The sequence below is a fragment of the Onychomys torridus genome, chromosome 3, assembly GCF_903995425.1.
Source record: "Onychomys torridus chromosome 3, mOncTor1.1, whole genome shotgun sequence".
Classification (NCBI taxonomy): domain Eukaryota; kingdom Metazoa; phylum Chordata; class Mammalia; order Rodentia; family Cricetidae; genus Onychomys; species Onychomys torridus.
The window spans coordinates 2698934-2721414 of NC_050445.1; the positions used below are offsets into that span (position 1 = coordinate 2698934).

The 22481-nt window shown below is 47.1% G+C and overlaps 1 protein-coding gene across 3 annotated transcripts in view; it reads left to right on the top strand.

The window, feature by feature from the left end:
- Actr3b (actin related protein 3B) overlaps positions 1-22481 on the top strand; it is an 84235-nt gene that overhangs the window by 56289 nt on the left and 5465 nt on the right. For all 3 annotated transcript variants that reach the window (XM_036180909.1, XM_036180908.1, XM_036180907.1), the window contains 3 exons: positions 1041-1184; positions 3085-3258; positions 4444-4536. In XM_036180909.1, coding sequence (XP_036036802.1) covers positions 1041-1184; positions 3085-3258; positions 4444-4536 — 411 coding nt within the window. The remainder of the gene's footprint in view (positions 1-1040; positions 1185-3084; positions 3259-4443; positions 4537-22481) is intronic.

Consider the following 22481-nt stretch of genomic DNA (forward strand, 5'->3'; position numbering starts at 1 on the left):
GCCTTGGGAAGGTGGTCCTTGCAGCGGCGTATCAGTGGCTCCACCTGCGCCTGTGCTAAAAGTGCACACCTGCAGCGTGGAGCAGTCGCTCACCTCCACGCCCCCTCTTTCCCTTGGGCCTTGTGGCACAGAAGCCATGAAGTGCTAGAATGTGTCCCCACATCTGTATCTTTGCAGACAGACTGGATGGGTGGCCCGCTTGTGGCTTCTGTGGCAAGTCGGTGCCCACAAAAGGTCAGTGAGGGGACTTTTGGGCCCATCACTGCGATGGACACGTGGACTCTTGGCATTAGCCCTGCTTGTGATAGCAGAGTCATTGTGGACTCCGCCTGGGCCCCTCCCACGTATGCCTTCAGTAGCTAAGGAAAGCATCGGAGAATCCAGCTCCTGAGCTACACTGTTCTGCACATGGCTCTGGTTGGTTAGTTTTTTTGAGTCAGTTTTCACTGTGCTGGATGGAACCATTTCTTGAATATGTAGGATCAGCCATAAAGCACATACCTAGCAGGCAAGGTTTGATCTCATCTATACCATAAATGCCCTCAGGGTATTTGCTCCACTAGGGATGAAGGTTGGAAGTCTGTGGATCCAGGGTTTGGATCCAGGTTGTTTTGGGATCACAGGCCTCATTGCTAACTTTGAATTAGGAGGAGATTTATAGTTGGTTTAACAGCATGTAGACAAGTTGTTTCTGTTTAGTTAGAAGAAAACGTTATTGTTGACTGTTCTCCCAGACAGCATCATCTTCTAGAAATGAACTAACCTAAGCAATTTCCCCCGTGTTCCTAATGAAAACAGCATTTTGGTTGCTTATGGAGATTCAGGTTATTGGCATTGTTTAGAATTTTAAATATTAATGGAACTGCAGATGCAGTCATTTAAAAGGACCTTAGGTGCTAAACCTCATGAGTGGGAGCCACTGCATGCTAGTTCAGTACTCAGAGTAGGGGCTGAGAAGGCTTGACTGGGAACCTCCTGGGTCCAGCTGGCTCTGGGCTGTGGTGACTGACGTGGCTGCCCTGTCTCCTCTTCCTCTCCAGGCAGAAGGTTATGTAATTGGAAGCTGCATCAAACACATCCCAATTGCAGGTAGAGATATTACGTATTTCATTCAGCAGCTGCTAAGGGAGAGGGAGGTGGGAATCCCTCCTGAGCAGTCACTGGAGACCGCAAAAGCCATTAAGGTAAACACAGAAGGGAACCTGGCTGGTTTGGGGGTGAGAGAGAAATGGTGCTTGGACGTTCCCCTCGATGATTCCATCATCCCCCTCCTGCTCCCTTCCTATCCCCCCGAGAGTGTGGGCCTTGGTTGTTTTACCGTCTTCTCAGTGTGCTGGGGACTGGAGGCTCAACACGATTTTCCACACAGAGAGCAGCTTGATAGCTGGTGCTGAGCCACCGGCGTGTGCAATAGAGCATCGTTTAATCGGAGCCTAATTAAACAAAACCTTCAATTAGCTGCACGCTGCTTCCACATCTCTCTCCATGCTTCCTTTTAGAATCAGGGCGCAAGCCGCAGCAGCAGCAGCAGTAGCTGTCATGATCCCCGTGGTGTCTGCCTGCCTCGGAGTCCTGAGCATACACCTCAGAACCTGGCCAGTCTCAGACTCCTTCAACACAATCCACCCGCGTGTCTCCAGACCTCAGTTCCACCCAGAACAGCGGCAGGACAGTTTGGAATTTAGTTATGAGAGAACAAAAGTGGCTCGTTGGTCATTAGAGTATCGACTTGACCTGACCCATCTCTGTGTTGTTTTGGGTACAGCAGTTGCAGACCCTTTTAAAAGAATTTGTCTTTTCAGCCATCAAAACCAAAACACATTAAAAAATCAAAATGCAAGAGGGTCTTCAGAGTCCAAGGCTGATCATTATATAGAGAGAAGGAGGAAGGATTCTCTTTGGATCTGGAGAAGAATCTTAGGTGGGGTGTGACACGTGGCCTTGAGCTATCTCCTTTCTCACATAGCTCTGGTTTTGAGGTGCAGGGTGGTTGTGGGGGTGGTGAGGGCTAACCCCCTGCTCTTTTCCTCTCAGCTGAGCATCTCCAAGGAAGCGCTCAAATTTGGCTGATACTCCTTGAAAACAATCCTTTTGGGATGGGGCAGATACCAGGGAAGCTCCTATAAAAAGTTGCCACCAATCCCTGCTCCTGGGCCTGCACTGTCCGGGATTGGGGAGGCCCTCAGTGCTAAAGCAAAGGGGAGGAACTGGTCCCTTCTCCTTTGGGGAGAGGTTTGCCAGGTGTCCCAAGTCTTTCTTGTAGGCGACAATATTCCCAACGTTTTCCTTCCTTCACTGGCAGCCGTCTGTTAGCAACCTCAGGGTTCCTGCCTAGTTTCTGCTTTTATTCTATAATATCTGCCATATGATAGCATGTCGTTTACTTATTTATTTCAGTTGCCTAGTGCTTGACTCTCAGCTAGATAGTTTCTGACAGGCTCTAAGTATTTCATTGACAGTATCTCCAATGTTGATCAAGTGACTGACCAGCAAGGTACATCCTCAGGCACAATGTGGGCCAGGGGAACCCTCTGTAAGCAGACATCTAGCAGGAGGCTAGAGAGCACTCCCTTAGTATCACACACACACACACTCACACACACACACACACACGCACGCACGCACGCACGCACGCACGCACGCACGCACGCACACATGTTAGGCTGTGGTTGGTTACTGTACTCTAGAATGGAGCAAACTTAGTTTGCTGATCCAGACATGGGCAGTAGTGAGGCAGGTACCGGAGAGGGAGCCTGAGGGAGCATGCAGAGCTTGGATGGAGGCAAGGTCCTGATGCTTACAGATAGACATTATTTCAGAAAATATGGCAGCAGAATTAGGGAGAATATGGTAGTGATCTAACCAAGTTGCAGAGAAAGCAGACTTGCCTGCCCTGCTCAAGCGTAGTCCTATCTGAGCCGAAAGACACCTGGACGTGAGCTTGATCGTCCATCCACCGGGGTTACAGTGTAGCCTGAGATGGATTTGGAGGTGTCTGTAATGTGTGAGTTCCTGTGTATTTGTCAGAGGGCAGTGACACTGGCAGTTATTAATGCTTGGCGGTATCTTTTTGTGTATACACAGGAGAAGTACTGTTACATTTGCCCTGATATTGTCAAAGAATTTGCTAAGTATGACATGGATCCCCGGAAGTGGATCAAACAGTACACAGGGATCAATGCGATCAACCAGAAAAAGTTCATTATAGATGTTGGTTATGAAAGGTTCCTGGGACCGGAAATATTCTTTCACCCCGAGGTAAGATCTGTTTGAGTGTACGGAGTACAGTGCATGTGGAGCAATGCTGCCCCCCAGTGTGCACAAGGAGTAGTTCTCAGTAAAGTTCTCAGTGAGCAAGGTGGCTGTTTCTGTGCTGGTTCCCGCTGCAGTGTGGCTGCCTGGTCTGCCTTGCCGTAGACTTACCTGCTTGAACAGTTAAGGTTGGCTTATCCTTGTAGAGATGAGGATGAACTTTGAAGCTCAATAGAAGAAAATGGATTTGGAACTGACCTCAAGGGGCCAGTGGTAATAGAAATCACTAATCACGAGGAATGTTATGCACTGGCCCCTGCTTAGAAGTGGGATTAAGACAGTCTGTCCAGCTTTGTGACTGTCCATCTGAAACCAGTGCATGGCCCAGCTGGTGAATGGCTGATGTTGCCTCCTTCCTCCGAGACTGTTGAACGTGAACTGGGTTTTGAAGTGTGTTTAGAGTCGACGTTTTCATACTTTAGTTCATTTAACGTGTGCTGTTGAATCCAAAGGTGTTGGTTTATTCGCCATGACTGTTGCATGGACTGTCTTGTTCTGATCCACTACTGTCACTACTGCACGTTTCCCCTCACAGCTGGGCTAACTTCTCCATGGTATTAATACTCACAAGTGTAGTTCTGACTGCACGCCGTGAGGCTAGTGTACGTGCCCAGCTCTTTCTCTCACTAGCATGAGGTGCTGTGTTCTCCTCAGCAGGGCTGCCTGTTCTTCTGCCTGGTAGATGTTGGAACTCACCCAGTTCATGTTCACATCACTCCATGGACATGTGGTTAGTCATGTGGCATTCCTTTGACACCTTTTATTTTCATGTAATGGGTTTCAGTTCTAGTGAGCCATATGTTTGTTAGTTACTTTTAAAGAAATGTTTTTTGGGGGGCCTAGAGACATGCCCCAGGGCTAACAGCATGGACTGTTCTTGCAGAGGATCCCAGTTCAGTTCCAGGACCCAGTCTGGTGGTCCACAGCCATATACAACTCCAGCTCCAGAGGATCTGATGTCCTCTTCCAGTCTCTGTGTGCGCTACATTCATGTACACAAACCCACACTCAGACACACACTTACACACATTATTAAACTTAAAAATAAAGTCTTAAAATGTTGTTTGAAAATTGTTTTGTGTTATTGGAGGAAAATGCATAATGTTTCTTTTATATTTATATAAAATTTAGTTTGCCAACCCAGACTTTATGGAGTCCATCTCGGATGTGGTTGATGAAGTCATACAGAACTGTCCCATTGATGTGCGTCGGCCGCTATATAAGGTAAGGCGCCTTCACTTCCTTCCCGCATTAAAGGCTGTAGCTATGAGCTACCCATAAAGCATACCTTCATCCCCGTTCCGCCTGCTCCTGGGACTCATTCCAATAGTTTAACAAGCTTTTGCTCAGAGAGGAGAGGATATGACACCACCATCGGAGGGATTTTTAAAAATGCTTTTCCTCCTTCCTCACCCTCCTTCTTCCCTTCTTCTGGAGCCTAGGCTGGCCTGGGCTTAGAACTTGTGACTCTCCTGTCTCCACCTCCCTAGCACTGGGGTTTCAGGCCTATGTCTCCATGCCTAGCTTGAGCTATCTTTTCTTCTTACCTGGCAAACTGGATTTGAAGTTCGACAGTCTGAGCCGTATGTACCCATTGAAAGAGGAAGGTGCACCCCCTTCAGGCTGTCTGGGAACTGCTCTTACTGGTCCATGGGCATTTAGGGTCAGTGCTGAGGTAGCATGACAGAGCTTCAGGTGGGACAATCAGATCAAATATGCACATGGATTTTTTTTCAAAATTCTTTAATTGTCCGGAATTGTCAAGCTTGAAATGAGAGAACTCTAGTAATTATTACATAAAAGGAAATATTGCTGACAGCCAGTTAGCAAGAGCAGAAAATCACTCCTTCATCTTCAGCTAACATTTGCATGTGTGCATCAAGCCTTTGACACTCAGCTTCATGATCCTCCTGTGTTACGGTCTGCACGCTCAGACATCCGCATTTTCAACAGAAAGATTCTGAGTCACAATGTCTTAGCTGCTGCTCCATTCCACAGTAGATAGCACATACCTTTTGAAAGAATGAGGTAAATCAGCTGCATTCCCATGAAAAAGCTTCTGGTCGACCATGAAGCTACTGACATGCAGCTCATATGAGTGTACTTGACGGTTCGGAGTGATAGATACCAAACAGTTAAAGGATCTCTGTGGAAGGCTTATGGTCAACTTCTGCTTTTTCCTCTTTGTGTTTCAAAATTGTTTGAGATTTTAGAGTTAACAGTATTTTTACTTGGAGATTTTTTCCCATAGGTAACTTTTTATGGGTAAAAACAAATTATGATTCTATATTTATTTGTTTCATGCCCCAAATTAAACCCCCTTGTCAAATAAGAGTACCAGGAAAGACACACTAACTAGACTGGGCAGTTAAGTGAGGTGGTGTGTGTTCACTGTACCACTCTTCAGTCTCCCTTGCATGGCTGTGTGGTCTTGCTGGTGAGGGCTAGGAACACATACTGCATAGTTCTAGTCCTGCTGAATGAGAACCTGTGCTAATGCAGCCCGCTGATCTCATAGGATCTGACAGGCCTTGGGGAAGAGGGGGCATTGGACCAGCCCTTAAAGTGTAGTGAAAGGCAGGGTGGGCTCGGGGACCTTGCACTCAGGTCCTGTTGTGTTTATTTCATTAAGGAAGTTTTCAGTTTTTTAACTGGTTCCATTGGTTCAAACTAAAAGTAGTTTGGATAAGGCAGCACTCTCCTGCACGACCCTCCTTCTAGTCTGATGATATAGCCTGGTGCCCTTTCCATTTTGGAATCACTCAGTTGTTAAGTAACACTGCAGAATGTGCTAACGCTGAACTCCAGGAAGCTTTATCAACTAGCAAGATGACCTCTGTAGGTGTGCTAGGTCACATGTGTACAGTTCATTGTGTAAAAGGTGGGGTTGGCCCAGCAGATGAGGTCCTGTGTCAGGTTTGACGTCGGAATGAGGAAGGGATAGGTTATAAGTGGGGAGGAGAGCGGCTTATGAAGAAGAGGAAGTGAGTGTTGGGCTAGGAATGGGGGTGTCTTCTGCAGGGGATGCTATAGTAGCCTTGCTTTGACCTGAAGTCTCCTCCTCCCTCACCACTGTTCCATGGAGAGTCCACTTTAAATTTCCATCTGCTTTTTTTTTTTTTTTTGGATAGGGTCTCATACCTTAAGTCAGGTTTACCTGGAACTCACTGTGTGGCCCAGTCAGGCTTCAAATTCATGAGGATTGTCCTGTCTCAGCCTCTCAAGAGTTGGGATTACAGGTGTGAGCCACCAAACCCAGCTTCCATCTCTTTCTAGACATGACTGGTTAATATTCTTTATTTTTTGGGGGGGGGTTCAAGACAGGGTTTCTCTGTGTAGTTTTGGTGCCTTTCCTGGAACTCACTTGGTAGCCCAGGCTGGCCTCGAACTCACAGAGATCTGCCTGGCTCTGCCTCCCAAGTGCTGGGATTAAAGGCGTGCGCCACCACCACCTGGCCTGGTTAATATTCTTTAGCCCTTCAAAAGCTGTGTAGAGATAATCCCTGTTTACCATTTTGTCCGCAGTTCTGGTACTCTCTTCCAGGTCACTGTAACTGAGTGCTGAGGTACATCAAAGATGTCAAAGTCTGACACTAATGGTGGTACCGTGATATCAGGAGATAGGATGAGATGCTAATCAGCTATACATGTCTCTTTAGAGTTTCTGTCTCTCTCTTGCTCTCTGTATCAAATGTATAGTGAACTACATTCCCCAGCCTCTGGCTTTTCAATATGCTGGCCTTGGACTTGCTGGTCTCCTACCTCAGCCTCCTGAGTATTGGGATTACAGAATTGCACCACCATGCTCCAGAGCTGTTCCTACAGTGGTTGTATATAAAGGGTAGAAATGGGGTATTGGCCATCTACTGCTGTGGGATAATGCTCTTATACACTGCAAAGATTTGTCACTTGAACTGGTTTAATAAAATGCTGATTGGCCAGGAGCCAGGCCGGAAGTGTAGGCAGGGTGACCAAACTAAGAATGCTGGGAAGAGGAAGGGTGGAGTCAGGAGTCATCAGCCAGAGGCAGAGGAAGCAAGATGAGAATGTTGTACTGAGAAAAGGTACCAAGCCACATGGCTAAACATAGATAAGAATTATGGGTTAATTTAAGGCTAAGAGTTAGTCACAAGCCTGAGCTACTGGCCGAATATTTATAAGTAATATTGATCTTCCCAGTCAATTACTTGGGAAGCGGCTGCTGGGTATTTGGGAGTTTCTGGTGGGACAGAAACTTCCTACTACAATCTACTGTAATTATCTTGCATAGTGGTAGATGTACAAGCCAACAGTTTTCTATGGGTCATTTACTTAAAGGAGGTGAGACCAGAGTTCATTATGGTTAGGGTCAGGATTGATGGAGGACTACAATGGAAGCATGGCCTCAGAAGAGACTCTGTTTGAGTAAGGACTGAGACACGTAGCCCAGTAAGTAACTATATGGGGTTTTTTAACACAGTTAACTTGCCTTTCCTTATTTTTTTTTATTTATAGGATGTCGCTATGTAGCCTAGGTTGGCCCTGAACTTGCAGTCCTTTGCCTTAGCCCCTGGTTGCTGGATTATAGCACTTACTAATTTTAAGAGTGTCAGTTTTCATTAGTTCTGTGCTGAGACTAACCACATGATTATAAGTGTATATAATTCCAGATCGAGTTTTTATGTCTTGTTGCTTTCTAGGTTCTGTTGCTGTTCAGAAGCAACCTTGAGCTCCTTCCATCTGAACAGATTGTCCTTGGAATTACATGATTACTCATAGGCCTTAAATCATTTAGGAAATAGCTGTGGTGCATTGAGTGTGTGTATGTTTAAAAACTGGCCTATGGCCACTCCTTATGGGGGCTGCTCTTTCTATCTCCCATGTTGCAGACAAACTGAAGGAAACCTTGTATGTTTCTCCCTAGGATAACCACTCCTTGGCTGACAATCCAGTTTGTTCTAGTAACTGGTGTACTATCAGCTGCATTTGTGTGTGTAAGAAGGTAGTAGATATGCAGGTGGCTGTCTTAGTCAGGGTTTCTTTTTTCTTTTCTTTTTTTTTAGATTTATTTATTATGCCTACAGTGTTCTGCCTGCGCACAACCCTGCAGGCCAGAAGAGGGCACCAGATCTCATTACAGATGGTTGTGAGCCACCATGTGGTTGCTGGGAATTGAACTCAGGACCTTTGGAAGAACAGCCAGTGCTCTTAACCTCTGAGCCATCTCTCCAGCCCCCTTTAGTAAGGGTTTCTATGACCAGAAACAACCTAAAGAGTGCAGAGTCTACTTGGTTTATTTGTCCCAACCACGGTCTATCTTGAAGGGAAGTCAGGGCAGGTGCTCAAGGCAAGGAACCTGGAGGCAGGAGCTGACCTAAGCTACACAGTAACATCCTATAAATAAAAAAATAAGCCGGGCAGTGGTGGCACATGCCTTTAATCCCAGCACTTGGGAGGCAGAGGCAGGTGGATCTCTGTGAGTTCGAGGCCTGCCTGTTCTCCAAAGGAAGTTCCAGGAAAGGCGCTAAAATAAAATAAAATAAAATTAGAATAAAATAGAATAAAATAGAATAAAATAGAATAAAATAGAATAAAATAGAATAAAATAATAGAATAAAATAGAATAAAATAGAATAAAATAAAATAGAATAAAATAAAATAGAATAAAATAAAATAGAATAAAATAAAATAGAATAAAATGCCATGAAGGAGTCCTGCTTACTGGCTTGCCCCTCATGGTTTGCTCAGCTTGCTTTCTTATAGCGCACAGGACCACCAGCCTAGGGGTGGCATCATATGCAGTGAACTAGGCCCCCTGTATTAATCAGTCAAGGAAATGTACCGCAGGTCAATCTAGTGGGGGACATTTTCTCACTTGAGGTTCTCTCTTCCCACATAACTTCAGCTTGTGTCAAGTTGACATAAAAATTAGTTATCACAGTAGTAGTGGGTAGGAAGGCAGGCAGGCTAGCAGGCAGGTAGATATGGGGCTGCTAGTTATGATTGTAGCCTTGGGATTGATTTAGAGAATTCAAGTCCCACAGAGAGTTGGGAAGGCTGAGTACAGTAGAGTTGGCCACACTTTTTGTCATTTATCCTGGAGCTGAACACTGCAGGAGAAGAGAGTCAGATGAGGCTGCCCTCTGCTCTGTCTCCTGAGACCTTCATCAGTGTAGACTAAATCCTGACATGGGAAACGAACCTCAGGCTCACGGGTGGAGGTTTTTGTCTTCCTCATGGCATTGCTCATTGTGGAACCTCAGTGGGTGTGGTATCATCTTGTGACTGCTTCCTTGGTTATTGCTGCAGGATAGGCAGCCCTGGGGTCACGTTTCTGTCTCTGGCAGTGTTTGGTGGGCACCACAGCTTCTACTACAACCACTAAGAAAGGGACTGCTTTCCAAAGCCAGGGTGATGAGTAAATTGAAGTTTCATGTTGAGACGGACAGATACCCACTTGATGTGTGTTAACCCACCAGGTGCAGCCATTAGAGAGGATTCTTTCTCGATGGCAATCTCAAACCAGGAGTTGGCCAACTTTTTCTGTAAAGAGCCAGATGGTAAATCTTTTTGGCTTTGCAGAAGCCATATGGTCTCTGTTGCATTTACTCCATTCTGCCAGTGCTGCTGCAGACAATATGGGCATCACTAGAAGAGGCCGGATTTCATAAAACGTTATTTACAAAAACAGGCAGGCAGCTTGCTATAGACAGTTGAGTCACTAGTTCCTAGTTGTAGTGCTTTCTACGCCTTGAGAGTTAGGTGGGACTTCTTTGCAGCTGACTGTGTGTACAGGTGTGTGATTCTTCATCAGCCCATCAGGGCAGTGTCTAGAGAAGACTTGGTGGAATTATGGTTGCTGGGCTTCTGGCACTCTAGAGTTTGTGGCTTTGACTGGCACTGCCCAGGACAAGCTGCAGGTTGCTGAGGCAGCACTTCCACTGGGTATTTGGCAGCGGTCAGTCCTTTGCCCAGATGGACCGACACTGTGCGGGATGGAAGAAACATTCTTTGGAACCAGCATCTTGGAGCAAATGATGTTTCACTATCATGATATACTCCTGTGCAGGGCATGCTCCATTCTGGGACCCCTTTCTAGCTCCTTCTCTGAGTGTGGACAGAAGTTTGTCATGAAAAATATCATTCTACTTCTGTTTCACAGTGGCTGAATATACAAGTAATAGGTGTGTGAGCATCTAAACAAAATAGGTAAGAAAATACACTGTGTAATCTGGACCACACACGGATGTCTTTCTGTGCATAGTCAAACACCTGCAGGTGTCTAGAGGGGATGCCTCTTTTTTTATTCTTGTTCCCAGGTGCTTCTCTTCTCCATGACCAATGTTGGACCCATTTCTTGCCAGTGGCCCAGGCCCCTTTCACACTGAGGCAGCAGTCAGTGGATCAGAATGATAGGAAAACATGGTCTAGGTCCAGGGAAAGTCAGATTAGAAAAGAGGAAGTAACACAGCTGATGGACACTGATGGATTCTGGATGGTAAAATGCTCTCTCCCAGGACTGAGGATGTTGGCTTCCTGACCTCATCTTCCTGAGTGTCTTCCCTCCAGTCTTACAGCTCTGTCTAGACCAGCTGTTCCCAACCTGTGGGATGAGATCCCTTTGGGGGTTGAATGACCTTTCGCAGGGTTACCTAAGACCATTGGGAAACATATATTTACATTAAGATTCATGATAGGAGCCAAATTACAGTTATGAAGTAGCAACAAATAATTTTATGGTTGGGGGTCACCACAGCATGAGGAATTGTTTATTAAAGGGTTAAAGCATTAGTTAGGTTGAGAACCACTGACCTAGACAGTGGTGGTGGACATAAGAACAAGAAGGGGAACCACAGAGAGTCCTTTCTTCTTGTGTGGGGCCTTCTCCTTCATTGAGTAATCCAGACCTGTAGGGCCAAGGCTGCTGTATTTCCCTCCTTCACAGTCTTGGTGACCTGCAGGGGGTTCATTATGGTCTAGTGAGTAAGAGGTGGCTTGCTTTAGACTGCCGGAAGATCTGAGACTTTCCTGGCCTTTGAGCCAACATCTTGCCCAGGCTCACAGGCCAAGAAGAAAAAATGGTAAGAATAAAAGATGGCTCTGGAAATTTGGACTGTTCACTCATCTCTGTTGAGGTGTGGTTGACATCAAAACTGTGTATGTTGAAGGTGTGCCCAGGTTGATTTGTGTCCACTGCAGACACCTGCCAAGTTAGGCTGACTAATTTGCTCCCCATCTCATGTAGCTTCCTGTGTGTGCATGTACTAGGACGCTTAAGATCTACCTTCAGCAAATTCCCATGGACAACCTACCTCATTATTAGACAGTAACCTGCGTCCTGCCCCACAGATCATTGTGTAGCTGGGCCTGGGCTAGGGTGGAGGTGGATACCTGCATATTAAAAGCATTTCTAGAGTTTGGCTAAGCTGACAGCCGCTGTCAGCAGCTAGTTCTTTCTTGGCTTTTCTGGTATTTAGTAATTTGTCTGCTCTGCACGAAGGTGGAGCAGTTACAATTGCTCTGTCATGTAACTGGGTGTCTTTTCCTCCAGTTTGTGAGGTGTCTTGGGTACTTACTGGTACTAGGCTTATTGTTAAATTTAAGGAGATTTAATATGTATGTATGGTGTTCTTGTCTTTGGGAATTGATCAAAAAGTGGAAAATACTGAAATAACGAACGGGAACCACTACAAGCTAAATGTCATTAAAGTGAATCATGCAATTATGGTAATTGAGGGATGAGCAGATTGCATTTAATTAGAGGGATCGAGAGAGGCTTTGAGAAGGTACCTTCTGAGCCAGTCAGACCTGGCCTGCGGAGCTGGTGTGGGTGAGGCTGGCCTGGTGGAGGACTCTGAGCATAAGTGGAGATCTAGGGGTGCATAAGGAATTCACCCTTCCTGAAGCCTGGGGTGCAGCAGGGCTGGGGGAGGTGACCTTAAGAGGATGTCTGTCATCCTGCTTTGGCCCCGGGTTGGAGGTTGGGAAAAGTCTCTATTTGTTCTATTGTCAACAAGATGTGGATGCATCTTGATAGGCTCACAGTTAGTTTTGCTGTAGCTAGTGGCTTGAGTCAGGTCTGTTGTAGTAACCATCTTAATGCCTTTTAAATCAGAACAGCAAGGGCTGGAGAGATGGATGGCTCAATGGTTAAATCAGAACAGCATGGTGCAAAGTAAGTGAGATGCGTACATTATTTGTTAATGGTGAATAGTTCTGATACCTGCAGGAGTTGAAGTAGAAAATTAGAAAACATATCTACCAGCGGCGCTTTGATCCTTTTTCTTCCCCGCCCTTCAATACTGGGGATCAAGCGCAGGTCATTCTGGGCAGGCACTCCAACTAGTGAGCTACATCTCAACCCATTGTCCTTTCCAAATAATCCTTTTCCAGCTGAAATCCAGGGTGAAGTCTAAGAAGTGAGCAGATAAGATGGCAGCTGCTTAGATTTGAGTAGGGTCATGGACTCGAACAGTTCCAGAACTTTCAAACCCGCTTCTACACTATTTACCCATAACTTTTAACTATACTTCCTCCTAATGCACTCTAAAACAATTCAATTTCCTTTTCTCTTAGTGGGAGGGGAAGCCTGATGTAAACAACTGGTCCTGGCTTACTGAGTTGCCATGAGGTTGCCATAATATTTATTGCAGTGATAAGATGAAGATGTCCCATAATGCCCCACTGAGGGGCATCTGTTGGCCACTTGCCAGGCCCAGCACAGGCACTCAGGATGCAGGCATGCAGCTGCATATAGTGGTTTGAGCATGATGATTTGTGGGAGCCCAGGTTGGACATGCTACACCAGGGGCTTCCTGGAGCTGGTGTTCCCTGACTGTTGCACCACAGTAGATATGTCTGCAGCTGTAGCATCTAGGGCAATGCCACCAGCCACATGTGGCTGCTGCATCCTTCAAACGTGTTGTTGCTACAAGAAAGCATTAAAATTTTGTTTAATTTTAACTGATATAGATAAAATTAGCAGTATTGGACTAAGGGCTCTGCTGCGGGACAGCTCAGACTCTTCAGTCCTGCAGGCTGGTGTGATCTGCTCAGAACAGGGAAAGCAGCACAGATAGGAAAAAAAAAACCAAACCGTTTGGCCTTAGCGGTGGTGGCACATGCCTTTGATCCCAGCACTTGGGAGGTAGAGGCAGGAAGATCTTTGAGGTCAAGGCCAGCCTGGTGAGGACCCTACAGAGTGAGTTCCAGGACAGTCAGGGCTACACAGAGAACCTGTTTTGAAAAAACAAAAGCAAAACTAAAACTAAATGAAAGCAATCCATTTGGGGCTAGAGAGATGGCTCACTAGTTAAGAGCATATACTGCTCTTGCACAGAACCCAGCACATTGGGTGGCTCCTAACAACTTGCCCCCCAGCTCCAGGGGTTCCAGTGCTCTCTGCTGGCCTCTGCAGGCACCTACACATATGTATGAACACATACAGAGATGTACACATACATACACATAAGTAAAAAAATAAAATAAATCTTTAAAAGGGAGAATATTTGCAGGGCCGGGAGTAGAGTGTGTTGTGGGTAGAAAGGGATCCGGCATTCCTGGACCTGATATTTAAACATGGAAGTGAGCAGGGAGCCTGAGATGTGCAAAGGGCCAGATCACATGGGGCTTGGAGGTGAGGGGTAAGCCACCATGTGCTGGCTGTGACTCTCAGGCGAGACCTGACTTTGCATGGACGTAGAGATTGAGTTTGTCCTGAGGACCACTGAAGATTTTGGAAAGGATGTGCAGTGGCCGAAGCTGAGGAGCAGAAGCAGCAATGCTCTTCCCCTCCCTCCCCCGCTTCTGCCCATCTCTGTTCTCTCTCTGCCCTTTCCTCCCTTCCCTCCCGTCTCTCCCTCCTTCTCCCCCATAGTGAAACTACTACAAGATGTGTTGTAAGGATTGGCATATGTGAACGGTGGAACTGCCGAGCCTGGAATTTGTAGAGAAGGCTGGAAACTCAGGCAGGCACTGCCATTGCATGCTGGGATAGAATCCCATCCTGGGGACGTGAAGACTGCTCTTCTGGCCTTCAGCTGACCAGGCTGTCACGTTCCACAGCGTGTCACTTACCATTAGCCACACCCGGTTCATGTTTGGTTCAGTCACCAGGCGTGATAGTGTAGCAAGTCAACACACACAATGAATCACCCTAGAAGCTAAGAGTCTCAGAGAGAACACTGGAAGATCACTGTCCCTGGGCCTGCCAGGTGACACTGTCCCCACTGTCCCCCAGAACAGCTTTGAGAGGTGAGTTGTGCAGAGGGAGCTATAGGAAACGAAGAGATGTGGGTGATCTCTGCACTAGTTGTTGCTGGGTGGTGACAGCGCCTAGGGCCCGCCCCGGACATCTGCTTGGATTCCACCAGGGACACACTCACACAGTTATGTGTTACTCGGATTTTTGCTCAACCTTTGTGCACTTCAGTTGTGAACCTGTAGCTACTGTGGTATCTAAACTGCAGGAAAGGAGAGGCAGCCTCTGTGTGTTTCTTTTCCTTCCTACAGGGCATGGAACCGATAGAACCCCACATGCTGTGCAAGTGTCCCCCTTTTCTCCTGTGCTGGGGTCTGAACCGTGTGTATGATAGCCAAGTGCCGTACCATGGAGCTACCTTCTCAGCCCCTTAAAATTTCTTTTTGAGACAAGGTCCCGTTAAGCTGCTAAGGGTGGCCTTGGACTTGCTCTTAGCCCAGGCAGATCTTGCTTCCAATCCTCTTTCCTCAGCCTCCAGAGTAGCTGGGATTGCAGTAGTGGACCACCAGATCCGGCAGGCACCGTTAACATTATACCTGCAGTTACACATGACAGCTCATAGGTGGCGCCATGTACCCATCAAAACTGAATTAAGAGTGCCTCAAGCATGAGATGCATTGATGTTACCAGGAGCTGGAGGTTTAGCTATTTTTGATGTTGTGTTACTTTTTTTGAACAGGTATTGGAGGAGGGACTTAGTGCCTTGCACTTGGCCAGCCCCCTACCAGAGAGCTACACCCCCAGCTCACATTAGAGATTAGCAAATGAACTTGCTGGTGGTACACATTTTATTTTAAACCTTTCTGACTTAAACTTCATGAGACTCACAGGGTATATGTGTGTGTCTGATGTTACCACACCTGGATTTCTCTACCAGCAGAGAGAAGGGACCTTTCCATGTGCAAAGATAACTTAAAATGGAGACTTTTTGGCAGGGAGGTAATTGCAGAACCACATTACATAAGACATTGGGTTTCACAAACTCTTGACACCTTCACTGAGCAAAGGGACACTGTAGATGGAGCCAGAGCCACTTGGGCAGGGGACAAAGCAGAGGGAGGGAGGTGGCCAAAGCATTAGGGTCTAAAAACCTACTTCATCATAGGAAGTTTAGACTTCATTTAAAATGTGTTCAAGTTTGGAAACTTGAGATGCCCCAAAGCCCCCCTGAAAGCAGAAGTCACTCTGCAGCCCTTGGTTATCAGCATTGCTGAGCTTCCTTACTGCCCTGAAACATAAGTAGGTAGATGGATGTGCCCTGCTGTATTTGTATTCTGTATCCTGTGTGTTCACTTAGCACAGTGTGGTAAACACTTACCAAGTCAAAACTTCTCACAAACATCCTTTTTAGTGAAGTCTGTTTCAATACCAACTCTTTCCTGTGTTTGGGTGTTTGGTGTTTCTTCACTGTTACATTTTAGGGCATACTCTAACCTGGATGGGAGTCCCTGTTTCTGGTGCTTTTGACTTGAATGGTTCTAATTTGAGAACTTTTTGATTGGAGCAGACCTGGCTCTTGCTGACTATGATGCTTCCCCACCTCACCAGGCCTTTGGGTACATTTAGATCTTCAGTGATGATGTGGGTCTGGGAGTGGCTGGGTATACGGAAATGTCTTTCCAGAGGATTGGTATAGCCGGGCCTGGCACCCATGAGCTGTGTTGATTGTTCTCTGTCAGGTTCCCTTCAGAGGGACACGCACTGAGTTCTGGCTCCTGTTGAAAGCTTCTTGAGAAGCACCATCCCCCACCATCTCCCTGTCTTCATGGTCAGGAGTGGGTGCCCCGGAGCAGACAGCCTGGGCTGTGTATTGCATGGCCGAGCCATGCATGAGCGTCAATGATGCCTGACCCCCCAGTTTCCTAGCCTTGCTTGCTTAGAGTAGCCCCACACAGGGATGCCGTGGTGGCAGAGGTTTGTGGTGTCAGAGGTCTGTTGGCTGATATAACTAGACAAGACTTGTAAAGGCAAGCAGCAGTATTTGGCACTCAGGAAATAGGTGCAGGGTTAAGTAATTTAGTTTCTAAGAAAATGACTGTGCTGTTACCTTTCTCCCAAGTCCTTGAGCGCTGAGTGAGGCATGTCTGCAGCTTCCTAGCCGTGTGCCTCTGGGCCAGCTCTTTAACCTCCGTCTACTGGTCCTTTAAGAGAAGAAGGGGTAAGGAGGCCTTCAGGATGATACAAGGCTTCTGACACATGTTGAGTGTGTCATCTCTGTGATCAGTGCCTAAAAGTCATTTGCCTTGGCTTACAGTTTAAGGTAATACAGTCCATAGTGTCAGGGGAGGGACGGTGGTGGGTGGGTGGCTTTGTGACAGTGGGCCTGTGTGCTGGTGGGGGTGCCTGGCGGTGGGCATGTGTTAGTGGGCCTGTGTGCTGGTGGGGGTGCCTGGCGGTGGGCATGTGTTAGTGGGCCTGTGTGCTGGTGGGGGTACCTGAAGGTGGGCATGTGTTAGTGGGCCTGTGTGCTGGTGGGGGTGCCTGGCGGTGGGCATGTGATAATGGGCCTGTGTGGTGGCACTGCTTTCTCATAAATCAGTAACCAGATGGCACAGAGAGAAAAAGAAGCAGAGTCAGGCTACAAACCCCAAGGTCATCTCCCCAGAGACCCACTTTGTCCAATTTCCCCAAGTTCTACAACCTTCCAAAAACAGTGCCACGGGCTGGGGACAAGTATTCAAACAGGGGCCTGTGGCAGACAACTCACATTCAAACTGTAACTCTGAGCTGTTGTTTCCGGCGACGCTGCTGATCAGTTGGAAAAGAGCCTCGCTAATTAAAGTGTACAGTGGAGATAAAGCAGAGGGATGCCAGGTCACAGAGCAGACTCTCATCAGCTGGGACAGCTGGGGACTAGAGACGACACAAGATCAGCTTAGATTTAGTCCAGAGAAAGTGCTACAGTTATCTTATCTGATAGGACACTTGTATAAACTGAATTAGCTGAATTAAGTCCATGGAGGAGAGGGGAGGTTCTGTGCTGTGACTGTGATAAGTCAGATTTGTTTGGATTCCCAGCAGCTGAGTGTATGTTGAGTTTTACTTCTGATTATAAAACTCTAATGAAGATTATGTACTATGAAAATGAAGGGGAGAGGGGACCCCTTGAGCTGAGGCTGGTTTGCTGAGGGTCCAGGGCGGGAGCTGAGCTCTAGCTAGGGAAGGTAGAAGGGAAGGAAGGCACTGGTGTGTGTGTGTGTGTGTGTGTGTGTGTGTGTGTGTGTGTGTGTGTGTGTGTGTGTGTGTTGGGGGGTAGGGGTGGGGCTGGCGGCACAGGGGCTGACCCAGCCCTGTGAGGTGCGTTCCCTCATGGGTGCTTAGAGGGCCTGCTTTCTGCTGTAGGGTGAGCTGCCTCTTGAATGGGGACAGAATCCTGGCCACTGTGTGGATGATGCTGTTGTGAGCAGCAGGCCGGTGCGGGAGGGAGGGAGGGAGGGAACCACTGTAAGAGCGAAGGAGGGAGGGAACAGGAAAGGCGTACAAGGACTTTTGGTGCAGGGCTTTAGTTTTAGTTAGGTTTCTGTTGCTGTGGTGAGACACCAGGACCAAAAACAGGTTGAGGAAGAAGGGGCTTATATCCTTCTACAACTGTCAGGTCACACTCCGTCACCAGGAACTGAAGCCGAGGCCAGGAAGGAATGCCACTTACTGGCTTGCCCCCCTTAGCTTGCTCGGTCTGCTTTCTTACAGCACCCAGAACCAGCAGCCCAGGGTGGTACCAGCCACGGTGAGCTGGACTCTCCCACACCAATCATCAGTCAAGAAAACGCACTGCAGGTTTGCCCAGTCTGGTCGTGCGGTTCCCATTCCCAGATGACTCTAGCCTGTGTCAATGGACACAGAAGGAGCCAGCACAGGGCTCTGTGTCCTCAGTTAGTGTGGGACGGGCTTATGGAGAAGACTCCAGGGTATGCCAGGAAGGAACTCTGCTCAAGAGCATCATGGCAAGGTGAATGCTTGATCTCAACCCATGTTTTACTGATTAGTTTATTATTGAGCTATAAGCATTCTTTCTATAATCTTTAGTCAGGTGTGTGTGTTGCAGATATTTTTTCCCCTAGTCTGTGGATTGCCTTAATTTTCTTAGTCATATATTTTGAACAAGAACAGAAATGTTGGGTTCATAAAGTTGAGTTCAGCTTTGCTTTTTATTTTTTTTGTCTATTTTTTTGCTTTTTATGTTCTCTCTACATATGTGACTTACTGTCAGATCTTAAAGCTTTAGAAATATATACATTTATATATCATTAATTAGTTTTAGAAATTCTGTTTCTAGCTCTTGTATCTAGGTCCGAGGTCTGTTAACTTGTGCATCTGATGTAAGATGACAGCGATGTGTTGATGTCACTGACCTCCACTCCATTTGTCTGGAGAGGCAGCTCTTTCCCGGTGAGGCACCTCGGGGTATTTAAGTGCGGTGCTAGGTGTAGACTGTGTGGTGCTTCCTCTCTGAAGCCACAGAGAAGCCCGATGAATCGTCATGTTCCACCTCTAGAGGCAACTGGAGATCTTACAGCACTTCAGAAGGATTCTGTTGAACACTTATTTTATACACTGGTGCATTATTATTTTTTAATTAAGAAATCCTTTGCAGAGACATGACAGGTAGTTGTAAAATCAGACTGGATCTTGGCCTGCAAGGGAAATGCTGTAAAAGTTGTTACAAGGTGAAGTATCAGGGCAGGAAAGGAACAGTATTTATGATGCGGCTCTGAAGATGGCAGCTGGACGGAGGTAGCATTTTTAATAAGAGCACATCTAAATGTTGAGGAGGGAACTTGACGGTCTCGGGGGTTAAAAAGAAGGTAGGGATGGTTGGAGGGAACATGACTGACCCGATGTTCACGAAAGATCCACCTACACCACAGGGCACATCACTTGTATTAACTTGATGTTATTTCTAAATAGAAAATTGTTCAGATACAAAATGACATAACAAATTCATGTAACATATGCCTCTAGTCTCTGAAACAGGAGCTACATAACAAGACACTGGAGCGGGCAGGAGAGGACATTACATTAAGTCGCTGCTTACTATTTGCCCCTGTCTATGAATGGAGTATTTAAATGTGAAAAATAGCTGTTAACAGTGACTTTTTTTTAAGCGAATAGGAATTTTGTTGTTGTTGGGGTTGAGCTCCTGGGCTTGTGCATGCTCCGGTAGGCTCTCTGCTCCAAGTAACACCCTCAGCCCATGAAAGGACATTTCCTTGACAAAATGGATGGCCATTCTGGGTGTGAGGTATCACTGTGATGATGTCCTGTATTTCGGACTGTTTCTGAAGCCAGAGTTGTGCTGGGCAAACTGCTTATTAGAAGTTTCCTAATCTTCTTCAGTGTCAGTTTTGGATAGCTAGCTTGATGGAGATGAACTATTGAAATGATTACCAGGCCATGTGCACAAAACCCGCCAATAAGCCTTTGTGGAGAAGGTGGACTTGCCCTGAAGTTCAGCTGCTGCACCACGATCTTTAATGTGAACTGACTTGGGTTTCAAGTCCTGTTCTGTGTTTGATCAATTTTCTGCCTCAACAAAATCCACAAACAAGCCTTCAGGATGCCAGATCCAGATGGCTTGCTCACAGGGTGGGGAACGGAGAGAACTTAGCAGGAGTCAGGACAACCAGTCGGCTCCAAAAGAGGCACTTCTCCGGTGACTCATTGCTCTTGGCCCCCACTGTTTGCTTCCTTCGGGGGCTTCGTCCTCCTAAGCTTCACCGCTGTAATGCCTACAGACACATTTACACGTGACATATTTGTGTAATTCGGTGTCCTTCTGTGCCCACTCCCTTTTTATTGTCCCATCCACCTCTTCACTGTCTCCTCTGTTCACGTCCTTAACATTTGCCTAGTACTTTCTGAGATCAGGAGAGGGCTTAGTGAATTTCCTAACTTCTGAGAGCCATTCTCAGAGGCGAGGCTGCCTGTGCCCTGCCTGTATGCATGCTGTGTTTCCAGCCTTGGTCACACAGTGTGTGGTTAGTTTTGTTCTCTTCCAGCCGCTGCCCGTGCCGACCTCCACGGTGTGATGTCACGTAGGGTCCCTTTCTACCCTGCAAGCCCAGGCTTCACAGCTCTCAGACCTGTCTCCTGGACACTTGCAAGTTGCCACATGTGCTTCCTGGGGAAAACTAAACTTTTACTTTAAAACAAAAAACCCAAACCCTTTTCGCCCGTGTGTGTGTGTGTGTGTGTGTGTGTGTGTGTGTGTGTGTGTGTGTATTATGTGTGTGGGCTTTTGTGGGTGTGAGTGCCCGTGTGTTGTGGTCAGAGGACAGCCTCAAGTGTTGGTCCTCACCCTCCACTTTGTTTCCTGTTCACCACATCCATCACGATGGCTGCCCTGTGATCTTCAGAGTCTCCTGCCCCCACCCCTACCTCACCTTAGGAGGCTGGGATCACAGGCACGCAACCATCTTCACGTGGGTTCTAAGGACTCAGACTCAGGTCCTCACATGGATGTGACAAGTGCTTTTACCAAGTCATCTCCCCAGCCCAGTCTCTGACGTTTCTTTCTAAGAAACAAGCACAGCTCTTTTTCTTGGAAAATCTGAAGTGAATGCTATTATCAGATCCAAAATATTCTTTCTAAACTGTTTTCCTCTAGAAAGACGGGAAGCTTCTGTCTTGAAATGTGATTTTTACACTTTAAGGTCATGGCCCCTTTAAGAATGTCTGGATTGAGAGGTTCGAAGCCCTTCTTCAGGCCAGGTCATGCTCCCTTTGGTCCAGGGTCTGCTCAGTGCCCCTTCAGTGTTGGTTAGTGCCTTTGCCCCGTGATAGTGGGTGATAGTGCTGCGTGAGGGACTGTGCCCTGTCTGTCACAGTGCTCAGGCTTTGAGACTCGATGGAGAAAAGGGAGAAAGGGAATTCTGTTGGAGGACCAGGCATGCTTTTGAATTTTTTAAGATTTTTTTTTTTTAAATTAAAATATAACTGTACCATTTCCCCCTTCCTCTCTTCCGTCTAACTCATTCTGTGTTCATTCTTTCCCCATCCCTTCAGACTTATGACCTCTTCATCTTTACTTGTTGTTGCTACACATACTCACTCTCACACACTCACATGCATGAATGTATACATACAACTTGCTCAGTCCATTGAGTGTTGCTTGTAGGTATGTGATGATCTCAGGACTGACCACTGGTTCCGGGTAACCAGTGAGGGCTTCATTCATTCTTGGCAAAGACTGGTTCTTGCGTTTCAGCAGTCATTCGTTGCCTGTCCCTAGTTTGCATGGAGATAATTCTGTTCCCGTGTTGGGTTTGCCTAGCTCTGCTGTGCTCACCTTCCTTCCCAGCTGGCTGCCGTCTGAGTGAGGAGTGTGAGACCCACAGGGAAGCTTGTCCAGCAGAAAAGAAGGAACTAGCTAGAGGAATCGGTAAGGAGAGCGAGGACAGCAGGCCAAGGGCAGTGGGTCCGTGTCCTCACAGCCCAGCGCTGAGCCTTCTGGCAGCCGGGGAAGAGGAAGACTTGGTGACGGAAGTCGCAGGGCCTGTGAGAAGAGGGACTGCCGTACTCAGGGGCCAGGGTTTCCTGACACTGGGACTGGGGCATTCCTCTCTAGACCCTCCTCGGCCGCACCCTCACCTGTCTTGGCAGTGGTCCGCTTAGCATGAAAAAGTCCTTTGGTTGGATACTACAGAAGAGTACTGAGGCCGTGAGAGCTCTCCCGCAGTGTCTGCTGTGGTAGGAAGGAGCAGGCGTAGTCCATACCCGTCTCCTTACCTCTTAGGTTAGGGTGGGGAAGTCCATACCCGTCTCCTTATCTCTTAGAGGGACAAAGCCCACAGTTTTGAGGTTAGGGTGGGGAGACTTTGTGAGATGCACTTGTGTGTCTGGTGTTGGATTCTCATGTGGGCGCCCTGCTTTGGCTGTCACATGCAAGGATAATGACTTTCTGTGACAACCACAGAAGCACCTGGCACTG